Source organism: Lampris incognitus, chromosome 1 (assembly GCF_029633865.1).
Source record: "Lampris incognitus isolate fLamInc1 chromosome 1, fLamInc1.hap2, whole genome shotgun sequence".
NCBI lineage: Eukaryota > Metazoa > Chordata > Actinopteri > Lampriformes > Lampridae > Lampris > Lampris incognitus.
Window position 1 is genome coordinate 144514072 of NC_079211.1, and position 22384 is coordinate 144536455.

The following is a 22384-nucleotide window of genomic DNA, read 5'->3' on the forward strand; positions in this document are numbered from 1 at the left end:
ACACCTGTGTAGTTTCACACCGTAGTGGACTTGGGCGATTTTAGTTGAATTTTCCTCAACCCTTTTGGTGGTTTTTCTCAAAATGAAGACCCCGTTTGCCGCTATTGCCACTGCATTACCCTCCTGTCACCGAGTAGATTATGTTTACCCAGTTGGCCCGTTCAGATCTGCCAGAGATGAGAGACGGCACAAGACTGCAAACACGCAAAACGTCGACTGAACAGGTAATGGATTTTTGATTTTAGCAGAATTGCAATATTATTTACGAGTCAAGTCGACAGAATGCCAGTCTCGAACCCGTTTCAATCGCAGAGCGCCGCCCTCCAATGAGTAATGAGTTATTGGGCAGGCTATTCCTCAGTTTATAAACTTCCAGCACCTTCCATTTGTAAATGATGACAGGCTTTGCTGCTTTGACGGGTCCTGGCTAACTGGCGCGTGATCCGTTCACGGGTGCCGCAGCCGTATTCTGGGGACGTTCCTCCCGTTTTCCATTAAGATGGCGCGCCGGGAGGGTTTGCAGCGGATCCGACTCGGCGGCAGGCTGTTGACGACAAAGAAATACCACATTTGTTTGGGGTTATTACCTTTTTTATTTTTCCCCGCTAAATCAGTTGTGTCATTTTGGGGGCGGCGGCGGATCAGGAGATGGAGCAGTCGTCTGGTAACTGGAGGGCTGCTGGTTCAACGCTCGGCTCCTCTTTGCAAAAATGTCGAGGTGTCTGAGCAATACACCTAACCCCTAACACGAGCTGTTTGGCGCTTTGCATGGCTGACACCGCCATCGGTGTATGGGGGTGGGGTGGGGTGGGGGGAATGTGAGGCAATCATTGATTGTAAAGCACTTTTGAGTGGCTGTGGTAGTTAGAAAAGCGCTATAAAAATGCAGTTCATTTACTTTGACGATTTGTTCCCAGAGCTTCAGAAAGCTCTCAATCACGTCAAATCAGCGGCGGCCGGTGCTACAGTTTTTTTGGGGGGGGGGAGGGGGGGGCGCAATTTACCTTGGCGCAGCACACCTGACAACTGCTTTAATGTCTGCACAGCAACAGAGATATTAAGAAGGACAATATAGCCTATAGATTTTACCAGGGTTCGTAAGACGGTGGATGATTGACAGGCGAGTTGAGGCGTGGTGGTGGGTGTGAACATGATTTGACAGCCACGAGAATTGTCCAATCACATTAGCTCCAAAAAAAAACCAACATTAAAACGATACCAACTCGCCGCCAATAAAAGTGGGGGGTGTCTGGGGCGGCACAGAACTGCGCCCCCATGGAAAATCTGAAGAAACCAATCAGACAGCAGCCTCAGGTCACCTGCTCGCCACAAGTTTGAGGGCTTACATGAGGTCTGGTTTGGCCGGCGCCCCTCACCCAGGAAGTATATGTATTCAGACAGAAACCAACCAAACACCATTTGAACCAATATTTAATGCTGCTGACAGGCGCTCACAGACTGAAAAACACTTTTAATCCATAATTATTTGCATTATACAACCAAATTATATTTAACGCTTAAGTAGATTTCCATCTCTTGATGTCTGAAGGGGGCGGCCCCCGGTACTGGCCAGCCGCCACTGCGTCATATCTACCTTTTCACTACGACTTTGTCCAGTGTAGCTTTCCATCTACTTCTGCTACTTCTTATTGAGCTTTCCGTCCTTGCTTCTGATTTCTAGTCCCCCGTGACGTGTTGTGTGATGGAGCAGAAAGCCTGGCAAGCAGCCAGGCAGCCGCCGCGACACGCATTCATACCTGTATCCACCCATACCATTATGGCGAGGCACGTGCAGCGGGCACTCGGCTCCCTCCATCCCCCTGTGTACTCCATTGTGGTTAGTCATTTCGTTAGCCTCCATGAGACTGAAGGCGGCGGCTCTTTGCTGTGCCGGTCCTGCTCCGGCCCCTCCGCTCCCTGTTGTGCAGCCCCGGTGCAAGGATCAGTGAGCTTGTATGAACCTGGGTGTGAGAGGGATGCTGCTTCACTAGTCATCACTTATCGTGGACTGCCTTCTTTTTTTTTCTTCCCATGCACACCTCAGCTTTGTCCGAGGTTGTACATGTCATTATCTGTGCCAACGGCCAAGGAGGGCAGATCTCCAAGACCCATCAGTGTGACAGCATGACGGGTCCGCTGGGGGGGGGGGGGGGGGGAAGAAAAAAATAGATTCCCGCTTTAAAGCTTATTCGATGCCGTAACTGGCGAACAAACTATTCGAATTTCATTCTGGCGTGAAAAGGGGTTCATGTCATGTTTGTAAATAGGCAAACTTATATTTTGTCAGCAACTTATTCGTCAACCTGTTCATTTTATGTAAGAGCAGTGGTTTTCTGTTGTGTCTATTATCTATTCCCTTTTGCAAGGATCCATAAACTTGTCACAACCTCACTAGACTAGCCGGAAAATAGGCCAGTATTTATTTGTTTGTTTGTTTATTTATTTTGCTGCCATATTGCAGAATCAAATAGCACCGGATGAGATTCATTCCCTTATGTATCTGTTGGAAAAGTGTTCCTTGGATTTCCCTCCCCCTTTTTCTCCCCAATTGTACTTGGCCAATTACCCCACTCATCCGAGCCGTCCCGGTCGCTGCCCCGACCCCTCTGCTGATCCAGGGAGGGCTGCAGACTACCACATGCCTCCTCCGATACACGTGGAGTCGCCGGCTGCTTCTTTTCACCTGACAGTGAGGAGTTTCGCCAGGAGGGCATAGCGTGCGGGAGGATCACGCTCTTCCCCCCCAGCCCCCCCGAACAGGCACCCCTACCGACCAGAGGAGGCGCTAGTGCAGCGACCAGGATACATACCCACATCCGGCTTCCCACCCACAGACACGGCCAATTTTGTCTGTACGGACCCCCGACCAAGCCGGAGGTAACACGGGGATTCGAACCAGCGATCCTTGTGTTGGTAGGCAGCGGAATAGACCGTTCCTCTACCCGGACGCCCTTGATTGAATTCACAGTTAAATTCGTTAACGTACTACCAAGGTGCCCTCGAGCAAGGCGCATGACCCATAATTGCTAAAGAGGAGCCGTGCCACGGCCGACACCCCAGACTGTGGACGGAGGTCCTTGTGTGAGTGTGGCCTTGTTTATATAGAGGCCTACCTCCCAATGCAACCCCTACAGACCTACTGACAGTGCTGTCGAGTTAATACATCTGTGCTCAGTAATAACTGGTTATCGAGGCCGAAGGTGCACATATGAAAAGGGCCCCGGTGAGTTTGGCGCTCGTACTCGACTCACGCCGCGTCGTTATTTACCGTTTCATCCGTCCGCCTGTTGACTTACAAATACAGTCTCTCGCCAGGTTGTCAGTATTCCTATTGTGAGTATTGCTGATCGCTTAATAATGACAGAGGGACGTCCGGGTAGCTCGGAAATCGACCGATAGTTTGGCCGTTTCTCGTCCGTGTCGGGACTAGTCCTGATGGTCGTTCAACAGGAAACGCGGCCTGAATGGTATTTGCATGCATAAAAAATAAGTTCCTCCCTTTTTATTATTAAGGGGGAAAAAAATGAAGAAAGAGAATTTGTCTGGCTCAGCGTAATGTCGGTGATCTTTTTTTTTCTACGATTTATTGCAACACAATAGGAGAGTTTAATTATATATGAAATTAATCATAAAAACATGCTGAAACAGATGTATTTTTGCTCGGCTGAATAATCATTATGTTCCTTTTGCTGCACCGGATCCGGGCCTGTCGGGGACAGTGCGAGGACAAATATGCGTCCTCCTTCCACTTTTCCTTTTCTCGTCAAGACTTGGCGATGACTCCAAGCCACGTCTTTCTAACTTTGCGTAGAAAAGTGCTATATACACTCACTGGCCACTTTATTAGGTACACCTTGCTAGTACCGGGTTGGACCCCCTTTTGCCTTCAGAACTGCCTTAATCCTTCGTGGCATAGATTCAACAAGGTACTGGAAACATTCCTCAGAGAGTTTGGTCCATATTGACATGATAGCATCACGCAGTTGCTGCAGATTTGTCGGCTGCACATCCATGATGCAAATCTCCTGGTCCACCACATCCCAAAGGTGCTCTATTGGATTGAGATCTGGTGACTGTGGAGGCCATTTGAGTACAGTGAACTCATTGTCATGTTCAAGAAACCAGTCTGAGATGATTCGAGCTTTATGACATGGCGCGTTATCCTGCTGGAAGTAGCCATCAGAAGATGGGAACACTGTGGTCATAAAGGGATGGACATGGTCAGCAACAATACTCAGGTAGGCTGTGGCGTTGACACGATGCTCAATTGGTACTAAGGGGCCCAAAGTGTGCCAAGAAAATATTCCCCACACCATTACACCACCACCACCAGCCTGAACCGTTGATACAAGGCAGGATGGATCCATGCTTTCATGTTGTTGACGCCAAATTCTGACCCTACCATCCGAATGTCGCAGCAGAAATCGAGACTCATCAGACCAGGCAACGTTTTTCCAGTCTTCTATTGTCCAATTTTGGTGAGGCTGTGCGAATTGTAGCCTCAGTTTCCTGTTCTTAGCTGACAGGAGTGGCACCCGGTGTGGTCTTCTGCTGCTGTAGCCCATCTGCCTCAAGGTTCGACGTGTTGTGCGTTCAGAGATGCTCTTCTGCATACCTCGGTTGTAATGAGTGGTTATTTGAGTTACTGTTGCCTTTCTATCAGCTCGAACCAGTCTGGCCATTCTCCTCTGACCTCTGGCATCAACAAGGCATTTTCGCCCACAGAACTGCCGCTCACTGGATATTTGCTCTTTTTCGGACCATTCTCTGTAAACCCTAGAGATGGTTGTGCGTGAAAATCCCAGTAGATCAGCAGTTTCTGAAATACTCAGACCAGCCCGTCTGGCAGCAACAACCATGCCACGTTCAAAGTCACTTAAATCACCTTTCTTCCCCATTCTGATGCTCGGTTTGAACTGCAGCAGATCGTCCTGACCATGTCTACATGCCTAAATGCATTGAGTTGCTGCCATGTGATGGGCTGATTAGAAATTTGCGTTAACGAGCAGTTGGACGGGCGTGCCTAATAACGTGGCCGGTGAGTGTATATATGAATAAGGTTCAGTATGTTTTAGGAGTCCACCGCGTATTTATCTGCCGTCATTTGGAAACGGGGATGTGGTCTGTGAATCCCGTGTGTGGGTTATGATAAGTTGCCACCATGAGCGGTTTCGATGCGGCCCCTGAATCGCCGAATGGATTTCCAAGGAAACAGTCCTGATATTTATTTATAGTTCTGTCACCTCGCTTGCCAGAACAAACGAGGGACGATTTCCTCTCGAATCCCTTCCCCGTGTTTGTCTGATTAATTCCGGTCCGCGGTGCCGTCGCGCTGGATCTGACGAGAGATGCGTCTTGGGTTAGAGCGTTTCAATTTTAACCTTCTTTTTTTTTTTTTTGTTTTGTTTACAGGGAGGATTTTGTTTTCATGTTTACAAATGCAGTGTTACTTCGCGGGGACGGGATCAGTATAAGCTTTGCATGCTTATGCCTCCGCGGGGAATGGCATTTCACAATGGTTTTGGGGTTTAAGCATATGTTCATTAAAATGTGCCGCAGCGGCTGGCTGCAGCATAGATGCTTAAATCTAAATTACCTGATTGTTATTCGAAGTTCATGAAATCAGAGTGCACGGCGACGAATGCAAGGAGGACACTGAAACCAATAAGCAAATAATTGTGTATCGCAATGCAAGCAGTCCGACGAGCCGGCTCATCCTGTGCATCTTCCGGACCTGTGTAGGACAACTGACAACTAGCGGTCAGGGGTGGATCCGGTGGGATACATCCGATCCATGTGTCAGTAGCCTAATCAAACAACAACCAACCAAACTTTAACTCTTCTTCTTCTTCTTTGTTGGAAAATTCCCCCTCCCCCTTTTCCTCCCCCAATTGTACCTGTCCAATTACACCCTGCAAGGCCTGGTAGAAGGGGCTAGGAAGAGAGGGAGACGGAGGGTAAACACCATCGGAGAACGGCTACAGATGAGCGTGGTGGAGGCGGGGAGAGCTGCGATGGATAGGGAACGGTGGAAGAGACTTGTGGAGGCATCAGCTGTGCTCCTACGACCTCCATGGGTTACGGAACTGATGATGATGATGATGATGATGGTGAATTACCCCGCTGTCCGAGCCGTCCCGGTCGCTGCTCAACCCCCTCTGCCGATCCAGGGAGGGCTGCAGACGACCACATCGGGGTTCCCACTCATTTTAGGAAACCATTTTCCATGACTTTATCTTGGATATCCATGCCAGGCATTGCTGGAAGAACGTCATATTATTCAGTGTGAGGTATCGGCGGAAGTCTCAACAGGCTCCAAATGGACCGTCTGACTGGACATGCCGCCCAAACGTCACACACTGACGTCACGTGACTAGCGATAACTTAAATATGCAATCTCAGCCGCTGAAAAGATGATTTTTACCCAACTTTACAGTTTTCTATGACCTCAACAATATTTGCAGGACGTTTGATCGATTTCGACATTCCAGGTGTTTTCCATGACTGGGAAACTAGCCTCTAAATTTCCAGGTTTTCCAGGACGTGGGAACCCTGCACATGCCTCCACCGATACATGTGGAGTCGCCAGCCTACGGCTGAGGAGTTTCGCCAGGGAGACGTGGCACGTAGGAGCGTCACGCTATTCCCCCCCGGTTCCCCCTCCCGGCCGACCAGGGGAGGCGCTAGTGCGGCGACCAGAACACATGCCCACATCCGGCTTCCCACCCGCAGACACGGCCAGTCGTGTCTGTAGGGACGCCCGACCAAGCCGGAGGTAGCACGGGGTTTCGAACCGGCGATCCCCGTGTTGGTAGGCAACGGATTAGACCGCTGCGCCGCCCGGACGCCCCAACTTTAACTCCTGTTAATGTCCTATAAGCAATTGCTAGATGCCCATGATATGTCCACCTATATGATGCACGTGTGCTTGGTACCAAGATCTTTCCCCGGTGCTTAATGTACACTTTCCATAGGACTCGCTGCTTCACGCTGTCAAGCGACGACCGTCGGACCGCTCACACGGTTTCCATCATGACTATAAGCAGAACATAAGCAGCTCCTCGGATATTAACGGTCATTGACATTTTCGAGACCCGTTTTATCTAAAATGTTGTGGTGACCCACATCTATATATCGAGAGACATTCACCTAAGAGGACGGTGTACCTTTAAGGGAAGAGGCGAGGGGTCAGATAATGCACTTCCGCTTCCGGTTCACAGTCAGTTCAGTGTCGTTGTCGAACGTATGACCTGCAAAGTTGGAGCTAGTAAACTACCTCGACTACGTCTACTCTCACGTCTCCTGTCTCGTTGTTTTCTAGCTCCACAATGTTTTATTTTGTATTGAGATTCGATTAACGGCTCACAAATAGAACAGGACGCTCCTGATCAGCTTCTTCATCTGACGCCCCGCTCACGCACGTACATGTAATTAAGAGCGGACTCGTTCCGCTTTGTCTCAATTTGCAGGAAATATTCTCAAGAGGTTTTCGTCGGCCTCGCGGAAATTTCCCCGAATTACACCGGCCTTGCAGAATCCCGCCCCCGCGCCGCACTGTCGATCCGCGGGTCAACCTTACATCAGGACAGAAAACGGGTTTCTCTTAAAACAGGAACCGCCCGGGTCTCGTTCCGACCAGTGATGATGAAGTACCCTTTTTGTCGACAGACAGGGAATTCTGTGAGTCGTCGACTTTGACTGGAAGAGTCGGAGCAGAGCAGCTGGAAACTAAAAACAAAACAAAACAAACAAAAAAAAAAAACAATCAAGATCTCAGCATGCAGTTTTCGTGATTGACTAATGAGGGCGGGGAGTGGTGCGCGTGCACGCCCACGTGCACGCAAATGTGTGTATGGCTGTGTGCTAAAAGCGTGTAGGCAGATTTAAACCCTTTTTGGTATGTCATCCGTAAAGACAATACATCTCATTATAGCCGTGAAAGGGAAGTGCAGATGCCCGCGGAGAGAACTTCGTCTGAACTCGCGGATTCAATTGAGTCATGTGGGAGCGGGGATGCGAGTTGAAACGTTTCCAGCGAGGAGCAGATGACTTTGTTCCTGCCTCGCTTTGCTCTTGCCGGACTATCAAGCGTTTCATTTGTCAGTGTCATAATGCCACGTGCGCAATGCCTCTCGTGTAGAAACAACACAGAAGTCTTGCTTGTTCGGGAGAGAAACAAATCGCTCTGCAGTGCCGCGTCTTCCTCAGAAGTCTGCGCCTCCTCCTCCTCCTCCTCCTCCTCCCCTCCTTCTTTTTATACCACACACAAACCTTGTTTAAAGTGCTTACTTTGAAGTAGTTAAGAAATACCTCAAGTAGGGCTGCACTCCCCTTGGTTTGAGGATCCCCCCTCCCCAAACGTAGAACCGATTACCCCCCCTCCCCCCCGGAGGTACGACCTCCCTGCGCGCGGGGGGGGGGGGGCGCGCTGTGAGGTCAAGCGGCGCGACATGAATCACAAATCCCCAGCTGATTTGGGAATTGTCAGGACGTTGATTTACAAGGGCGAGACGGGAGCGCGTGGTGGGAGTGTAATCGCGCGGCGTATTGCTCTGGAGAAGGTCAAAGTCCACCCTCGGTGTGATTAAACCCTTTTTATCTGCGGGTGCCGCCGAAATTCATCAGGCAACAGGTCCTATGGTGACGTTGAAGGGACTTGTCAAGCCTGCGTGTTTGACACGCCACGACTGCGCCGCACAAACAACAAAAAAGACTTGACAAACACTTGTTCTTGACGGTTTGAGGGTAAAGGGTACACTAATTGCTTCGTTATGATTATGATTCACTTCCCCCCCCCCCAGTTGGAAGCTTAGTTTTCCGTACACCTAAACGTGACTCCATGACGCCTCACGCTGCAGCAACCATTCGTTTCCTGAAACTCTTTCATAACGTCCACAACATATTCTCCATCCATCCATCCACGATCCGAACCCCTTATCCTGCTCTCGGGGTCGCGGGGATGCTGGAGCCTGTCCCAGCAGTCATTGGGCGACAGGCGGGGGTGACACCCTGGACAGGCTGCCGGGCCATCACAGGGCCCACACACACACACATTGGCCCCTAGGGACGATTTAGTACGGCCGATTCATCTGACCTACATGTCTCTGGACTGTGGGAGGGAACCGGAGCCCCCGGAGGAAACCCACGCAGACCCGGGGAGAACATGCACACTCCATAGGGAAATGAAGATGGGGGCACAGTGGTTAGCGCGGTCGCCTCACAGCAAGATGGTACTGGGTTCGAGCCCCGGGGTAGTCCAACCTTGGGGGTCGTCCCGAGACGTCCTCTGTATGGAGTTTGCATATTCTTCATATATTTTATGTAATTCCATCATAATTCTGTTATCCTCTTTCAATGTTGTATCCACTCTGTGCATAACTGTAGTCCACTGACTTCGGGTTTCTACTGCAGCAGTCATACCAGTTTCCTGTTTGCTGGCGTGTACTATTGACAATGGCGTGTTGTTTTGCGACGCCTGCAAGACTTACCATGGATAAATGCCGACGACATGCACAGAACTGTCGATAAACTTGCACCTGCACCTACCAGCAAACGGGTGAAAAGTTTCAAGTTGTACATATCAAGTCGCGTCCGGATGAAGAAGTTTGTCGACAATTCTGTGCATGTTGTTGACATGGATTGATAATGATTGATTAAATAAATAAATAAATTAGAATATACTGAAATAAGTTAATTGATAAAAGATTGATAGCCGATGATTGCTTATGGCATGAAACAGGCTTGTACTGTCTCATAAAGAATTTACTTGACTCACTGGATATATATATATATATATATATATATATATATATCTCCAGTGAGTCAAGTATTGCAGCTGATGAGTGGGCAATGCATGAAACAGTCTTGTACTGCTATGTATTAAAAGTTTTTTTTTCTGCATCTGTGTGTGTGTGTGTGTGTATATATATATATATATATATATATTTCTTTTTAAAGGCATTGCAGTTTCATGCAGGGCTAAAGTCTTGCATTGAAGGACACTTGGTAGCTAATGTTTACTGTACTATCGTCACATTTCCAGTTTCAGGGATGTCTGTTTTATTTTATAACTAATTTTTTGACTTGATTTTTTTTGATAACACATCAGTGCATACTTTACATTATCTCCCAGTGCTGTCAATTGATGATCGAGAGATGGCATAGCCACTAAAGGCAGTATGTTAATGTATTGATTGTATGCCTTTAAACTTTAACCTATGCTTTTTATTAATGCAACAAAATAATATGTGTAACACAGCAACTGGCATTAGTTATAGCAGCTATTGGTAGTTTAATGTTTAATTTGCCCAGAGTAAACTAAAAGGGATGGATGGTGTGTGTAATGCCCCCATCTCTGGGCTGCTTCAAATTGCTGTCACTTGCTACCCTTTCAAATTTTACTGCTGGACCAACTTTTCACATTAAGGTTTAATGGAAAAGACTCATTCCTGTGATGAGTTTGTCCTGACTAGGCTCTTCTCTTCTGTCTTGTAGTAGCCGACTGTAGAGTCTTAGAGGGATTGCAGAGATATTCGTCCATCCCCACGTACCTGCCTGTCAACTACCGGGTCTACAACGCTGAGTCTGCATTCTTCCTGAAGGAAGCCAACCAGGACTTCATGAGGAACTCTAGCCTGCTGTCACGGACTGAACCCTTCTTCATTTACCAGGCTCGCAGTTTGCCTTCAATCAATGCCAGCTATGGACCTATGTCTGTGGAGCAGCCTGTCCCTCTGGAGCTTCTCCAGAGCCCCGGGACATTTCCTGCCTCCTCTATGTTTACCTTCAACTGGAAGATACAGACCTTTATCATCAACAACAGGATTCACCTTGCCAAACCCAAAGTCCAGGTACTGTTCTATGTTGCAGGCAGGGACTGGGATGACTACAGTGCCATTGACAAGCTGCCTTGTGTGCGTATGTTTGCTTTCCATGAGACCCAGGAGGTGCGTGGCACTTGCCAGCTGAAAGGGGAATTGGGATTGTGTGTGGCTGAACTAGAGCCCCTAGCCAGCTGGTTCAGTCCACCTAGTGTGGTGCCAGGGCGCCAACGGGCCCCAGATGTGTCTGAGGGCACTGCAGTGGAGCTCTACTACATGTTACAGTCAACAGAGACAGGGGAGTGCCATTTAGATGAGGTGAAGAAAGACAACTTCATCCGCTCAAGCCAGGAAGGGCTGTTTGGATCCTATACCTCCACTCCTCTGAGAAGGATCGGCAGTGTTAGGCTCTACCAAAAGCCTGCTCCTCCCCCACTGGCTGAACATAGACTGGATAATAACTTCATGGTAATGGTGCCTGCCACACCCATGAGACAGAGGGACACAGTCTCTGCCTTCATTACTGTGTCTGCCTACTCTCCTGTGGAGATGTTTACTCTCAGGTAAGACCATGCTTTTTTAGACTCTTCCATGATGTGGCTGAAAAAAACTCCTTTGTTAGGCACAATGGGCATAGCTGACAATGGAACTTTCTAACAGTTTTCTTCACAGTGAACTAAGCAATTTCCTTAGCGCTTGGTTAAATGGTAATTCTTGTCACACAATCACAAGTGCTCTTAAACCGAGAATTGACTTGAAATGGTAAAATGAAATGCATATACGTGTCATATTAAGTGTCCACCAAGTATTGATAAAATGTTCATAACTGACAATGTGGACTGATGTGGGAAAAAAACAGTGTAAAAACAGGTCAAATGGCTATTTGGACCTGAAGGTGTTGGTAACAAAACCACATAAATATCACAGGCAAGCCTAATTGCAATGGTTCAAACCTTATCTCTATGATAAGGCTGAACCACTGCAATTCTGTTCTCATTCTGGTTAAATGGTTACAGCGTAATAGGTTACACAAAACTTACTGCAAGCCAGAGTGGTTTGGTAGAATTAGCACATGCACACAACAATCATTGGCAAGGATATCTAATTAAACCCTTCTATTCAAGTTTATTCGCATAGCCTTGAATTGCAGTGACTGTCTCTGAGGGCTTTAGAATTGACACAGAGAAAAACAGCTAGAAAGAGTAAATGACAGTGAAGGACACCCTCTAACTTTAGGCCCTTGATTGGGATGAGAAAAACCCAGCATAAAGTAACTTTAATTAAAAATGTAAAAAAAAGAGAGAGAGAGAAAAAGCTTTAAAACCGGCAGCAGAGGTGGGACCCCTCTTCTAGGATGTTTGGATGTGCAATTTCTGCTGCATACAAGGTGCAAAATATGGCAAGGCAAGGCAAATTAATTTGTATAGCACTTTTCAGCAACAAGGCAATTCAAAGTGCTTCACATAAAAGGCATTAACGCAAAATGTAAAAGCAGCCTAAGGCAATAAAAAGATTTAAATACAAATAAAAAGATAGAAAAAATAATCTAAGAGATAAAACAGGAGAGAAAATGTTACAGTACAATATAAGATGATAATCAAAAGCTTCAAATTTGATTTAATAAAAGGCAGCGGCAAAAAGGAAAGTCTTAAGCCTTGATTTAAAAGACCTGAGAGTTGCAGCAGACCTGGAGTTTTCTGTGAGTTTGTTCCAGATATGTGGTGCATAAAAAATTAAAGCTGCCTCTCCATGTTTAGTTTTGACTTTGGGGACAGAAAGCAGATCTGTTCCCAGATCATCTGAGAGGTCTGGATGGTTGATCAGAAATGTATTTTGGCCATAAACCATTCAGTGCTTTATAAACCAAGAGCAGTATTTTAAAATCAATTCTTTGACAGACAGGAAGCCAGTGTAAAGTCCTCAGAACTGCAGTGATGTGATCAACTTTTTTGTTCTTAGTAAGGACACAAGCAGCAGTGTTCTGAATCAGCTGCAGCTGTTTGAGCAATTTTTTAGAGTTACCTGTAAAGATGCGTTACAGTAGTGGAGTCGACTGGCGATAAATGCATGGACAAGTTTTTCCAAATCATGCTGAGACATAAATCCTTTTAATTCTTGGTATATTCTTCAGGTGATAGTAGGCTGGCTTTGTATTTATCTTAATGTGGATATTGAAATTCAAGTCTGAGTCCATGACTATATCAAGAGTTTTGGCTTGGTTTGTGTTTTTTTTTTTTTTACATTACTGATTGTAGCTGAGCGCTGACTTTTAATCATTCTTCCTTGTCTCCAAAGACAATTACTTCAGTTTTATCAATGTTTAATTGTTGAACATTTCGAGACATCCAATTATTGATTTGTTCAATGTACTTACTCAACACTTGTATGGGATTTTAGTCCCCTGATGATTTGTGTGTCATCTGGATAATTGTGGTAACATATTCTGTTGTTTTCCATAACCTGAACTAGTAGGAGCATATAGATGTTAAACAGTAGAGGCCCCACAATGGAGCCTTGGGGAACTCTACAGGTTATTTTTGTCCACTCAGATTTTTAACCTATGAGACACAAAGTAGTCCTTGTCCTTTACGTATGATTCATACCAGTTTAGTTCTGTGCTAGAAAGTCTCACCGAGTTTTCCAGCCAGTCCAGTAATATGTATGGTCGACTGTGTCAAATGCAGCACTGAGATCCAATAACATCTGGGCTGAGATTCTGCCACCATCTGTGTTTAAGCAGATGTTATTAAAGACCTTAATAAGAGCAGTCTCAGTGCTGTGATTTAGTCAAAATCCTGACTGGAAGACATCAAAACAGTTGTTTAGTGCCAAGAAGTTGTTCAACTGCTCGAAAATAGCTTTTTCAGTTATTTTACATAGAAATGGGAGGTTTGATATGGGCCTATAATTGTTCATTAGTGAAGTGTCTTGATTATTCTTTTTTTTGGGGGGGGGATTTTCCTCCTTTTGCTCCCCAATTGTACTTTGCCAATTATTCTATTTTCCGAGTTGTTCCGGCCACTGCTCCACCCCCTCTGCTGATCCGGGAAGGGCTGCAAACTACCAAATTCCTCCTCTGATACATGGGGAGTCTCCAGCCGCTTCTTTTCACCTGACAGTGAGGAGTTTCACCAGGGGGACATAGCACATGGGAGGATCACGCTATTCCCCCCAGTTCCCCCTCCCCCCTGAACAGACGCCCCAACCGATCAGAGGAGGCGCTAGTGCAGTGACCAGGACACATAACCTGCATCCAGCTTCCCACGCACAGACACGGCCAATTGTGTCTGTAGGGACACCCGACCGAGCCGGAGGTAACACAGGGATTCGACCCAGCAATCTCCATGTTGATAGGCAATGGAATAGACCACTGTGCTACCCGGATGCCCCTGATTATTCTTTTATAAGAGTGGCTTGATTGCCATTTTCAGGGCCTGTGAGAAGAAACATGAGAGAAGAGACGTGTTAACAATTTATGGCAACAAATTTAGAATAAACGCCAAAGAAAACAATTAATGACTACACTTAGTGATAACAAAACAAAAAACAATAGTGAACTTTGGGATCGCAATGGATACAGAAGCATGTGAAGCATCCTCCCCAAACTTTGCCACAGAGTAGGACCTTCCTTTGAAGCATCAATGAAGGCCACCGATGGCTAAAAAAAAAAAAAAACAACAACATATAGACCTGTCATAACCACATACAGAAAGTGTACCCAGGTACGTCATTCACACAGCAAAAGATATGGTGGTGCAGATTGAGAATTATGTGCAGCTGGAGCTGTCAAAAATGATAAGAATCAGTCATGAACAAATGACAAAAGAAAAGGCAGACAAGAGTCTCTAGAGAGGCCTGGGTCCGGATCCAAGGGAGCAGAGTGCAGACAAAAGCCCTTTCCTCACTATTACCACATAGCCCCGAGCAACACTAACTCTAGTTCTGAAAAGAGGAGACGAGAGAGTAAGCCCACACACAAAACAAGCAGACTCACACACTCACAGCAATCATGCAGCCAAACAGATACTTGGTTAGAGTTACAAGGCATTTCAGACGGGCAGGACCTTCAGTTTAGTACTCACTAGAGAAGTTAACCTAGTTTTGCATTGAATTTGAGAACCTCCCAGGGAGAAATATGTACACTACCGTTCAAAAGTTTGGGATCACCCAAACAATTTTGTGTTTTCCATGAAAAGTCACACTTATTCACCACCATATGTTGTGAAATGAATAGAAAATAGAGTCAAGACATTGACAAGGTTAGAAATAATGATTTGTATTTGAAATAAGATTTTTTTTACATCAAACTTTGCTTTCGTCAAAGAATCCTCCATTTGCAGCAATTACAGCATTGCAGACCTTTGGCATTCTAGCTGTTAATTTGTTGAGGTAATCTGGAGAAATTGCACCCCACGCTTCCAGAAGCAGCTCCCACAAGTTGGATTGGTTGGATGGGCACTTCTTTGAGCAGATTGAGTTTCTGGAGCATCACATTTGTGGGGTCAATTAAACGCTCAAAATGGCCAGAAAAAGACAACTTTCATCTGAAACTCGACAGTCTATTCTTGTTCTTAGAAATGAAGGCTATTCCAAACGAGAAATTGCTAAGAAATTGAAGATTTCCTACACCGGTGTGTACTACTCCCTTCAGAGGACAGCACAAACAGGCTCTAACCAGAGTAGAAAAAGAAGTGGGAGGCCGCGTTGCACAACTGAGCAAGAAGATAAGTACATTAGAGTCTCTAGTTTGAGAAACAGACGCCTCACAGGTCCCCAACTGGCATCTTCATTAAATAGTACCTGTTAGAGCCTGTTTGTGCTGTCCTCTGAAGGGAGTAGTACACACCGGTGTAGGAAATCTTCAATTTCTTAGCAATTTCTCGCATGGAATAGCCTTCATTTCTAAGAACAAGAATAGACTGTCGAGTTTCAGATGAAAGTTCTCTTTTTCTGGCCATTTTGAGCGTTTAATTGACCCCACAAATGTGATGCTCCAGAAACTCAATCTGCTCAAAGAAGTGCCCATCCAACCAATCCAACTTGTGGGAGCTGCTTCTGGAAGCGTGGGGTGCAATTTCTCCAGATTACCTCAACAAATTAACAGCTAGAATGCCAAAGGTCTGCAATGCTGTAATTGCTGCAAATGGAGGATTCTTTGACGAAAGCAAAGTTTGATGTAAAAAAAATCTTATTTCAAATACAAATCATTATTTCTAACCTTGTCAATGTCTTGACTCTATTTTCTATTCATTTCACAACATATGGTGGTGAATAAGTGTGACTTTTCATGGAAAACACGAAATTGTTTGGGTGATCCCAAACTTTTGAACGGTAGTGTAGGTTAACCATTAAAGAAACTGACCATCAACAGAAGTAGCTGCTAGTCAGATGATAATGAGAAAAGGTAGGTTTTCAGTTTAGATTTGAAGGAAACTACATAATCACCTTCTCTGATGTCATCAGGAAGACTATTCTGAAGAAAAGAGGGGGCCTATGCTTTGGGATGAGATGATGTGGGACAATACATAGGGCTTAATATTTCTGAAAAATAACAAGTGAACCCATGTTGTATTTTCTGTGTTAGCAGTAGCAATTTAAAGATGTATCTACTAGCATGAATTGGGAGCCAGTGAAGGAAGACCAGCATAGGTGTGATATGGTCAAACTTTCTATTTTCAATTAAGATATGGTGGTGTAACACTCTGTAGCATCTAGTTTCTTTACTGTAGTAAGTGGCAGGTTGGGGGGAAAAGGTATATGCAATAACCTAGTCTGGATGAAACAAATGCATGAATAACTCAGAACTTAGATCTCTCCATTGCCATACTGTAAACCATAGAGGAACTGGTCTTTGTTTGGTGTTAAAAATTGTAAAAAATTGGACAGTTTTTAAGTTATAGGGTTTTAACTACAGTCAAGCATGCCCCTAAAAATCTGAATAGGGAGTGATCATTTGACTTAACAGGTACATACAACTGAGGGTCATCTGCATAGCAGCGGAAATACATTCCATAACTGTGAACAATTTTTCCAGGAACAAACATAAAGAGAATAACAAAGGGCCAAGGACTGAATCCTGGGGAATTCCAAAGTTCAATGCAGCGTAGTATTTAGAAGTAACATAACTATGAAAGACACATTGTGTTCTTTCAGATAAATAGTAATTTATCTTAGAAAGAGCCTGTAGTCCAGAGACGCTTACATTGTTATTAAGGCGATCTTAGAGTATACCATGGCCACAAGTGTCAAAGGCAGCATTATGATTTGAAGTGGCAATGACACTGAGGCGGAATCAGAATCCAAGCAGATCATTTTTACCACTTTTGTGAGCACAGTTTAAGTAGAGTGAAAAGACATAAGCATGGTTTGAAATTGTTCAAAATGATTGTTGCAAATCAAATAAGTGGTTAGTTTAGCTATGACTTTCTGAGCATTTTTGAAATTGGTTCATAGCTTTTATGAGATTGGTCTGCACTACATCAACGTTATTTTTTGTTTTGTTTTGTTTTGGTTTTTTTTAATAGTGGCTAATTCACATCAGTTTTAAAGGCATTAGGGACAATACCAGTAGCAAGTGACAAATATTTTTTAGCATTAAAAAAATCTTTATAAGTCTTGCAGTGAGGAAGCTAATATATACGTATGTACACTACCGTTCAAAAGTTTGGGATCACCCAAACAATTTCGTGTTTTCCATGAAAAGTCACACTTATTCACCACCATTTGTTGTGAAATGAATAGAAAATAGAGTCAAGACATTGACAAGGTTAGAAATAATGATTTGTATTTGAAATAAGATTTTTTTTACATCAAACTTTGCTTTCGTCAAAGAATCCTCCATTTGCAGCAATTACAGCATTGCAGACCTTTGGCATTCTAGCTGTTAATTTGTTGAGGTAATCTGGAGAAATTGCACCCCACGCTTCCAGAAGCAGCTCCCACAAGTTGGATTGGTTGGATGGGCACTTCTTTGAGCAGATTGAGTTTCTGGAGCATCACATTTGTGGGGTCAATTAAACGCTCAAAATGGCCAGAAAAAGAGAACTTTCATCTGAAACTCGACAGTCTATTCTTGTTCTTAGAAATGAAGGCTATTCCATGCGAGAAATTGCTAAGACATTGAAGATTTCCTACACCGGTGTGTACTACTCCCTTCAGAGGACAGCACAAACAGGCTCTAACAGGTACTATTTAATGAAGATGCCAGTTGGGGACCTGTGAGGCGTCTGTTTCTCAAACTAGAGACTCTAATGTACTTATCTTCTTGCTCAGTTGTGCAACGCGGCCTCCCACTTCTTTTTCTACTCTGGTTAGAGCCTGTTTGTGCTGTCCTCTGAAGGGAGTAGTACACACCGGTGTAGGAAATCTTCAATTTCTTAGCAATTTCTCGCATGGAATAGCCTTCATTTCTAAGAACAAGAATAGACTGTCGAGTTTCAGATGAAAGTTCTCTTTTTCTGGCCATTTTGAGCGTTTAATTGACCCCACAAATGTGATGCTCCAGAAACTCAATCTGCTCAAAGAAGTGCCCATCCAACCAATCCAACTTGTGGGAGCTGCTTCTGGAAGCGTGGGGTGCAATTTCTCCAGATTACCTCAACAAATTAACAGCTAGAATGCCAAAGGTCTGCAATGCTGTAATTGCTGCAAATGGAGGATTCTTTGACGAAAGCAAAGTTTGATGTAAAAAAAATCTTATTTCAAATACAAATCATTATTTCTAACCTTGTCAATGTCTTGACTCTATTTTCTATTCATTTCACAACATATGGTGGTGAATAAGTGTGACTTTTCATGGAAAACACAAAATTGTTTGGGTGATCCCAAACTTTTGAACGGTAGTGTATGTAACTTAAAATGCATGCTGGCTTGATAATTTGGATATCAAGATTCTGTAAGAAACATTTCAAGCATGTTTGACTATTTATGAGAAAGTTGTGAACATCTTTGTACCACCGTTCTTAATGTCACTGGTAGACTGCCATGTTGTCTGCCGTACATCACATATAGGTTCAATGCTGAGAAAACCCCATCTGTGTCAACACTGAAAACAAAAGGTACAAAACGCAAAAGCAGACATCTATGGGGCGCCAAGTACAAACCTTTTTTCATTTACAGAATGCCTTTGTGGGCGTCCGGGTTGCGCGGCGGTCTATTCTGTTGCCTACCAACACGAGGATCGGCAGTTCAAATCTCCGTGTTACCTCCGGCTTGGTCGGGCGTCCCAACAGACACACTTGGCTGTGTCTGCGGGTGGGAAGCCGGATGTGGGTATGTGTGTTGGTCACTGCACTAGCGCCTCCTCTGGTCGGTCGGGGCACCTGTTCGGGGGGGGACTGGGGGGAATAGCGTGATCCCCCCACGCGCTACATCCCCCTGGCGAAACTCCTCATTGTCAGGTGAAAAGAAGCGGCTGGCGACTCCGCGTGTATCGGAAGAGGCATGTGGTAGTCTGCAGAGGGGGTGGAGCAGTGACCGGGATGGCCCGGGAGAGCGGAGTACTTGACTGGATACAATTGGGGAGAAAAAAGGGGGGGGGGGAAATGCCTTTTACGCTAAGAAAAGCATAAATTCATTATGAAACCATATAACACCACAACGCCCTCTGTCCACAAAAACGCAAACACGTTAGCATTATGTCTGCGAAATACTGACGAGAGCACATACTTTCCTACACAGAAAACAAAACGGATGATTCCTCTTATGAACTGAATTGACCGTTGGGTTTTTCATTTTGTGGACAGAAGTCTGAATGCACTTAAGACAGACACTGTGTGGACAAAAGAAACTCATTTTGTAGACAACAGTAATTCTGTCCACGTAGTAGATGTGCTAGGTCAACATTAATGCAGAATGCGCAATACTATCATCATTCCGTGCCATTTAATGTTCATTTTGTCCACTTCACTGTTTTGCTATACTACTGTCGTGTTTGCAGAGGGTGGTCGGTCGCTGCCACACCCCCTCTGGCGATCCGGGGAGGGCTGCAGACTACCACATGCCTCCTCTGATACATATGGAGTTGCCAGCTGCTATTTTTCACCTGACAGTGAGGAGTTTCGCCAGGGGACGGTAGCATGTGGGAGGATCACACTATTCCCCCCAGTCTCCCCCCCCCCCCCAACAGGCGTCCTGACTGACCAGAGGAGGTGCTAGTGCAGCGACCCCGGACACATACCCACATCCGGCTTCCCACCCGCAGACACAGCCAGTTGTGTCTGTAGGGACGCCTGACCAAGCCGGAGGCAACACGGGGATCCGAACCGGCGATCTCCGTGTTGGTAGGCAACGGAATAGACCGCCACGCTACCCAGACATCCTGCTTTTGTGGACGGAATGCCTTCTGTAACTGCGGAGTCCCGGAATATATATATATATAATATATATGCACATCATACCTTCAGTGATATAACAAAACATTAAAGTGGACAAAATGAACATTCAGAACGGCCCAGAATGATGATAATATCGCGCATTTGCCATTTCCTGGCCTAGGACTTCTATTACGAGGACAGAATTTCTTTTGTCTACAAAATGAGTTTCTTTTGTCCACATAGTGCTGAAGTGCATTCAGCCTTTTGCCCACAAAATAAAAAGCACAACGGTCAGTTCACAACAGGAGCCATCCCTTTGTTTTCTGTGCATTAAAGTGTGCGCTCTCTTCAGTATTTCGTGGACACAATGCTAACGCGTTTGTGTTTTGTCGTGGACAAAAGGCGTGACGGTGCTTTTGGTATGGTAATGAATTCATTCGTTTCATAGCACAAAAGGCGTTCTGTATATGAAAAAAGGTCTGTTATACTTGGCGCCACATAGAAACCAACATCCATAGACAATATGGGGGAAAGTGACAGGGAAGTTAGAGGCTGTCTATACCTTGCATTAACATGCGTTTCGGGTAATCCGATCACAAGCGGACAGCGCCGAGTACGTCAGTTCACACCTGGCGTTGGAATGCGTCTCGAGGGACTACATGTGATCGGATCTCACTTCCCCACTCTATATGCAAATGAACACGTACATCAGTGTGGTAGGGGTGTGTCGTTTAGCCTGGGCTGCAAGCGGAGAGAGCGAGCGTGGCTCGCGGGAGAGCTGCACACCGGCCCATCTGAGTGTACGAATGAAAAACATTAAACGGAGCTTCTTGTTAATCGTCTAGAACCGTGTCTGCTTTCATCTCAAATCCTCCCCAGATAGCAAAATTGCTGTGGTCCGGACCCGTCCCACACCTGACACATCCCACTTTCATCCGGCCCACATACCGCGTGGAATGATGGCACTTGGGCGGGCCGCTCCTGTTTGCCAGATCTGGGCCAGAACCAAGCCATAGCAATGCCGCATGGGCCACATATTTGCCAAAGGTGGTCCATATTTGTTTTGTGATATTTGGGCCATATTCACCATTTACCACACGGGACCACTTCAGGGTCACATCCAGATTACGTGTTGCCGAGAGCACCGCATCATTGCCAACAAAGGCCCACATTTGATTTTGCATATTTGGGCCATATTTGCTATTACACATGTGGGCCACTTCAGGCTCACATCCATGTTGTCAGGCCCAGAAGAAGGCCATCAGTGCCGCATCATTGCCTGAAGTGGCCCACATCTGGGTCCCTGTGGCACGTGTCACAAACTTTTATTTCCATTCCACTTTGTTGTGAAGCACAACAGGTTTTAAAAAATGCTGTGTAAATAAGCATTATTATTATGATGATGATGATGACGACGATGATGTAGATCTGTACGAAAGCCTTCAGAACCCTGACCTGACATTTTGCATGTAAGATATAGTCTATTGTGGGTAAATAGTTTCACATTATTACAGTGGCATGGACGAGGCAAATGCGTGTCGCTAGATAGAGACACGTAATCTGATGAGGAAGAACTCATTCTTAAAACTCGTGGGAAAATGTAAATCTCCGAACACTGGAGTTTGTAATTCTCAACACGAACCCTATCAGGCTCGACCCGATCACGTCGGTCCAGGCTCACATTATTTAATTATTCCAGTGGGTTTGAGGGGGTCGGGCTCTGTGCCGCGGTGGATAAATGAACTTGAACCTGAAGTTGAACCTGAACGTGCAAGCGGGCGGGGGGCTCTTCCACAGTTGTGGGTCTGACGTGTGTTGGAAATTACAGACAAGGGAAAAAAAGAAAAACTAACCCCAGAGGAGGCTTTGGTGGTGACTCAAAGTGGCTCGGGACACATGCATTTGCAGTTCCAATGCGATGTGGGCAAATGCGTCCCAGGCCACCTCCGAATGTGGCCTGAGCAATTGGATCTCAACACACAGAGGACGCAATGGGTGCATTCACACCTGTAATTAGACCCGTCCACTTGTGATCAGATCACCCAAGACACATGTTAATGCCAGGTATATACAGCTTCTTAGAGCAATGGTGTGCTTTGGGGCAAGTACATGATAAAAAAAAAGAAAAAAGAAAAAGATTTAATGGCCTGTGCTCTTGTTACTTAAAGCATTACTCTTCGTGTGCAGAGTCCCATGGCATCAGAGCATTTACAATTTCCCCTATTTGTTAAACAAGTGCTCATGGTGGCA

At 45.5% G+C, this 22384-nt stretch overlaps 1 protein-coding gene across 1 annotated transcript in view; it reads left to right on the forward strand.

Annotated features, from left to right (window-relative positions):
- The window catches only part of si:dkeyp-14d3.1 (transmembrane protein 132C), a 175064-nt gene that overhangs the window by 37614 nt on the left and 115066 nt on the right, over positions 1 to 22384 (forward strand). Inside the window, exon 2 of the mRNA XM_056280137.1 lies at positions 10495 to 11383. Within this exon, the coding sequence (XP_056136112.1) occupies positions 10495 to 11383 (889 nt within the window). The remainder of the gene's footprint in view (positions 1 to 10494; positions 11384 to 22384) is intronic.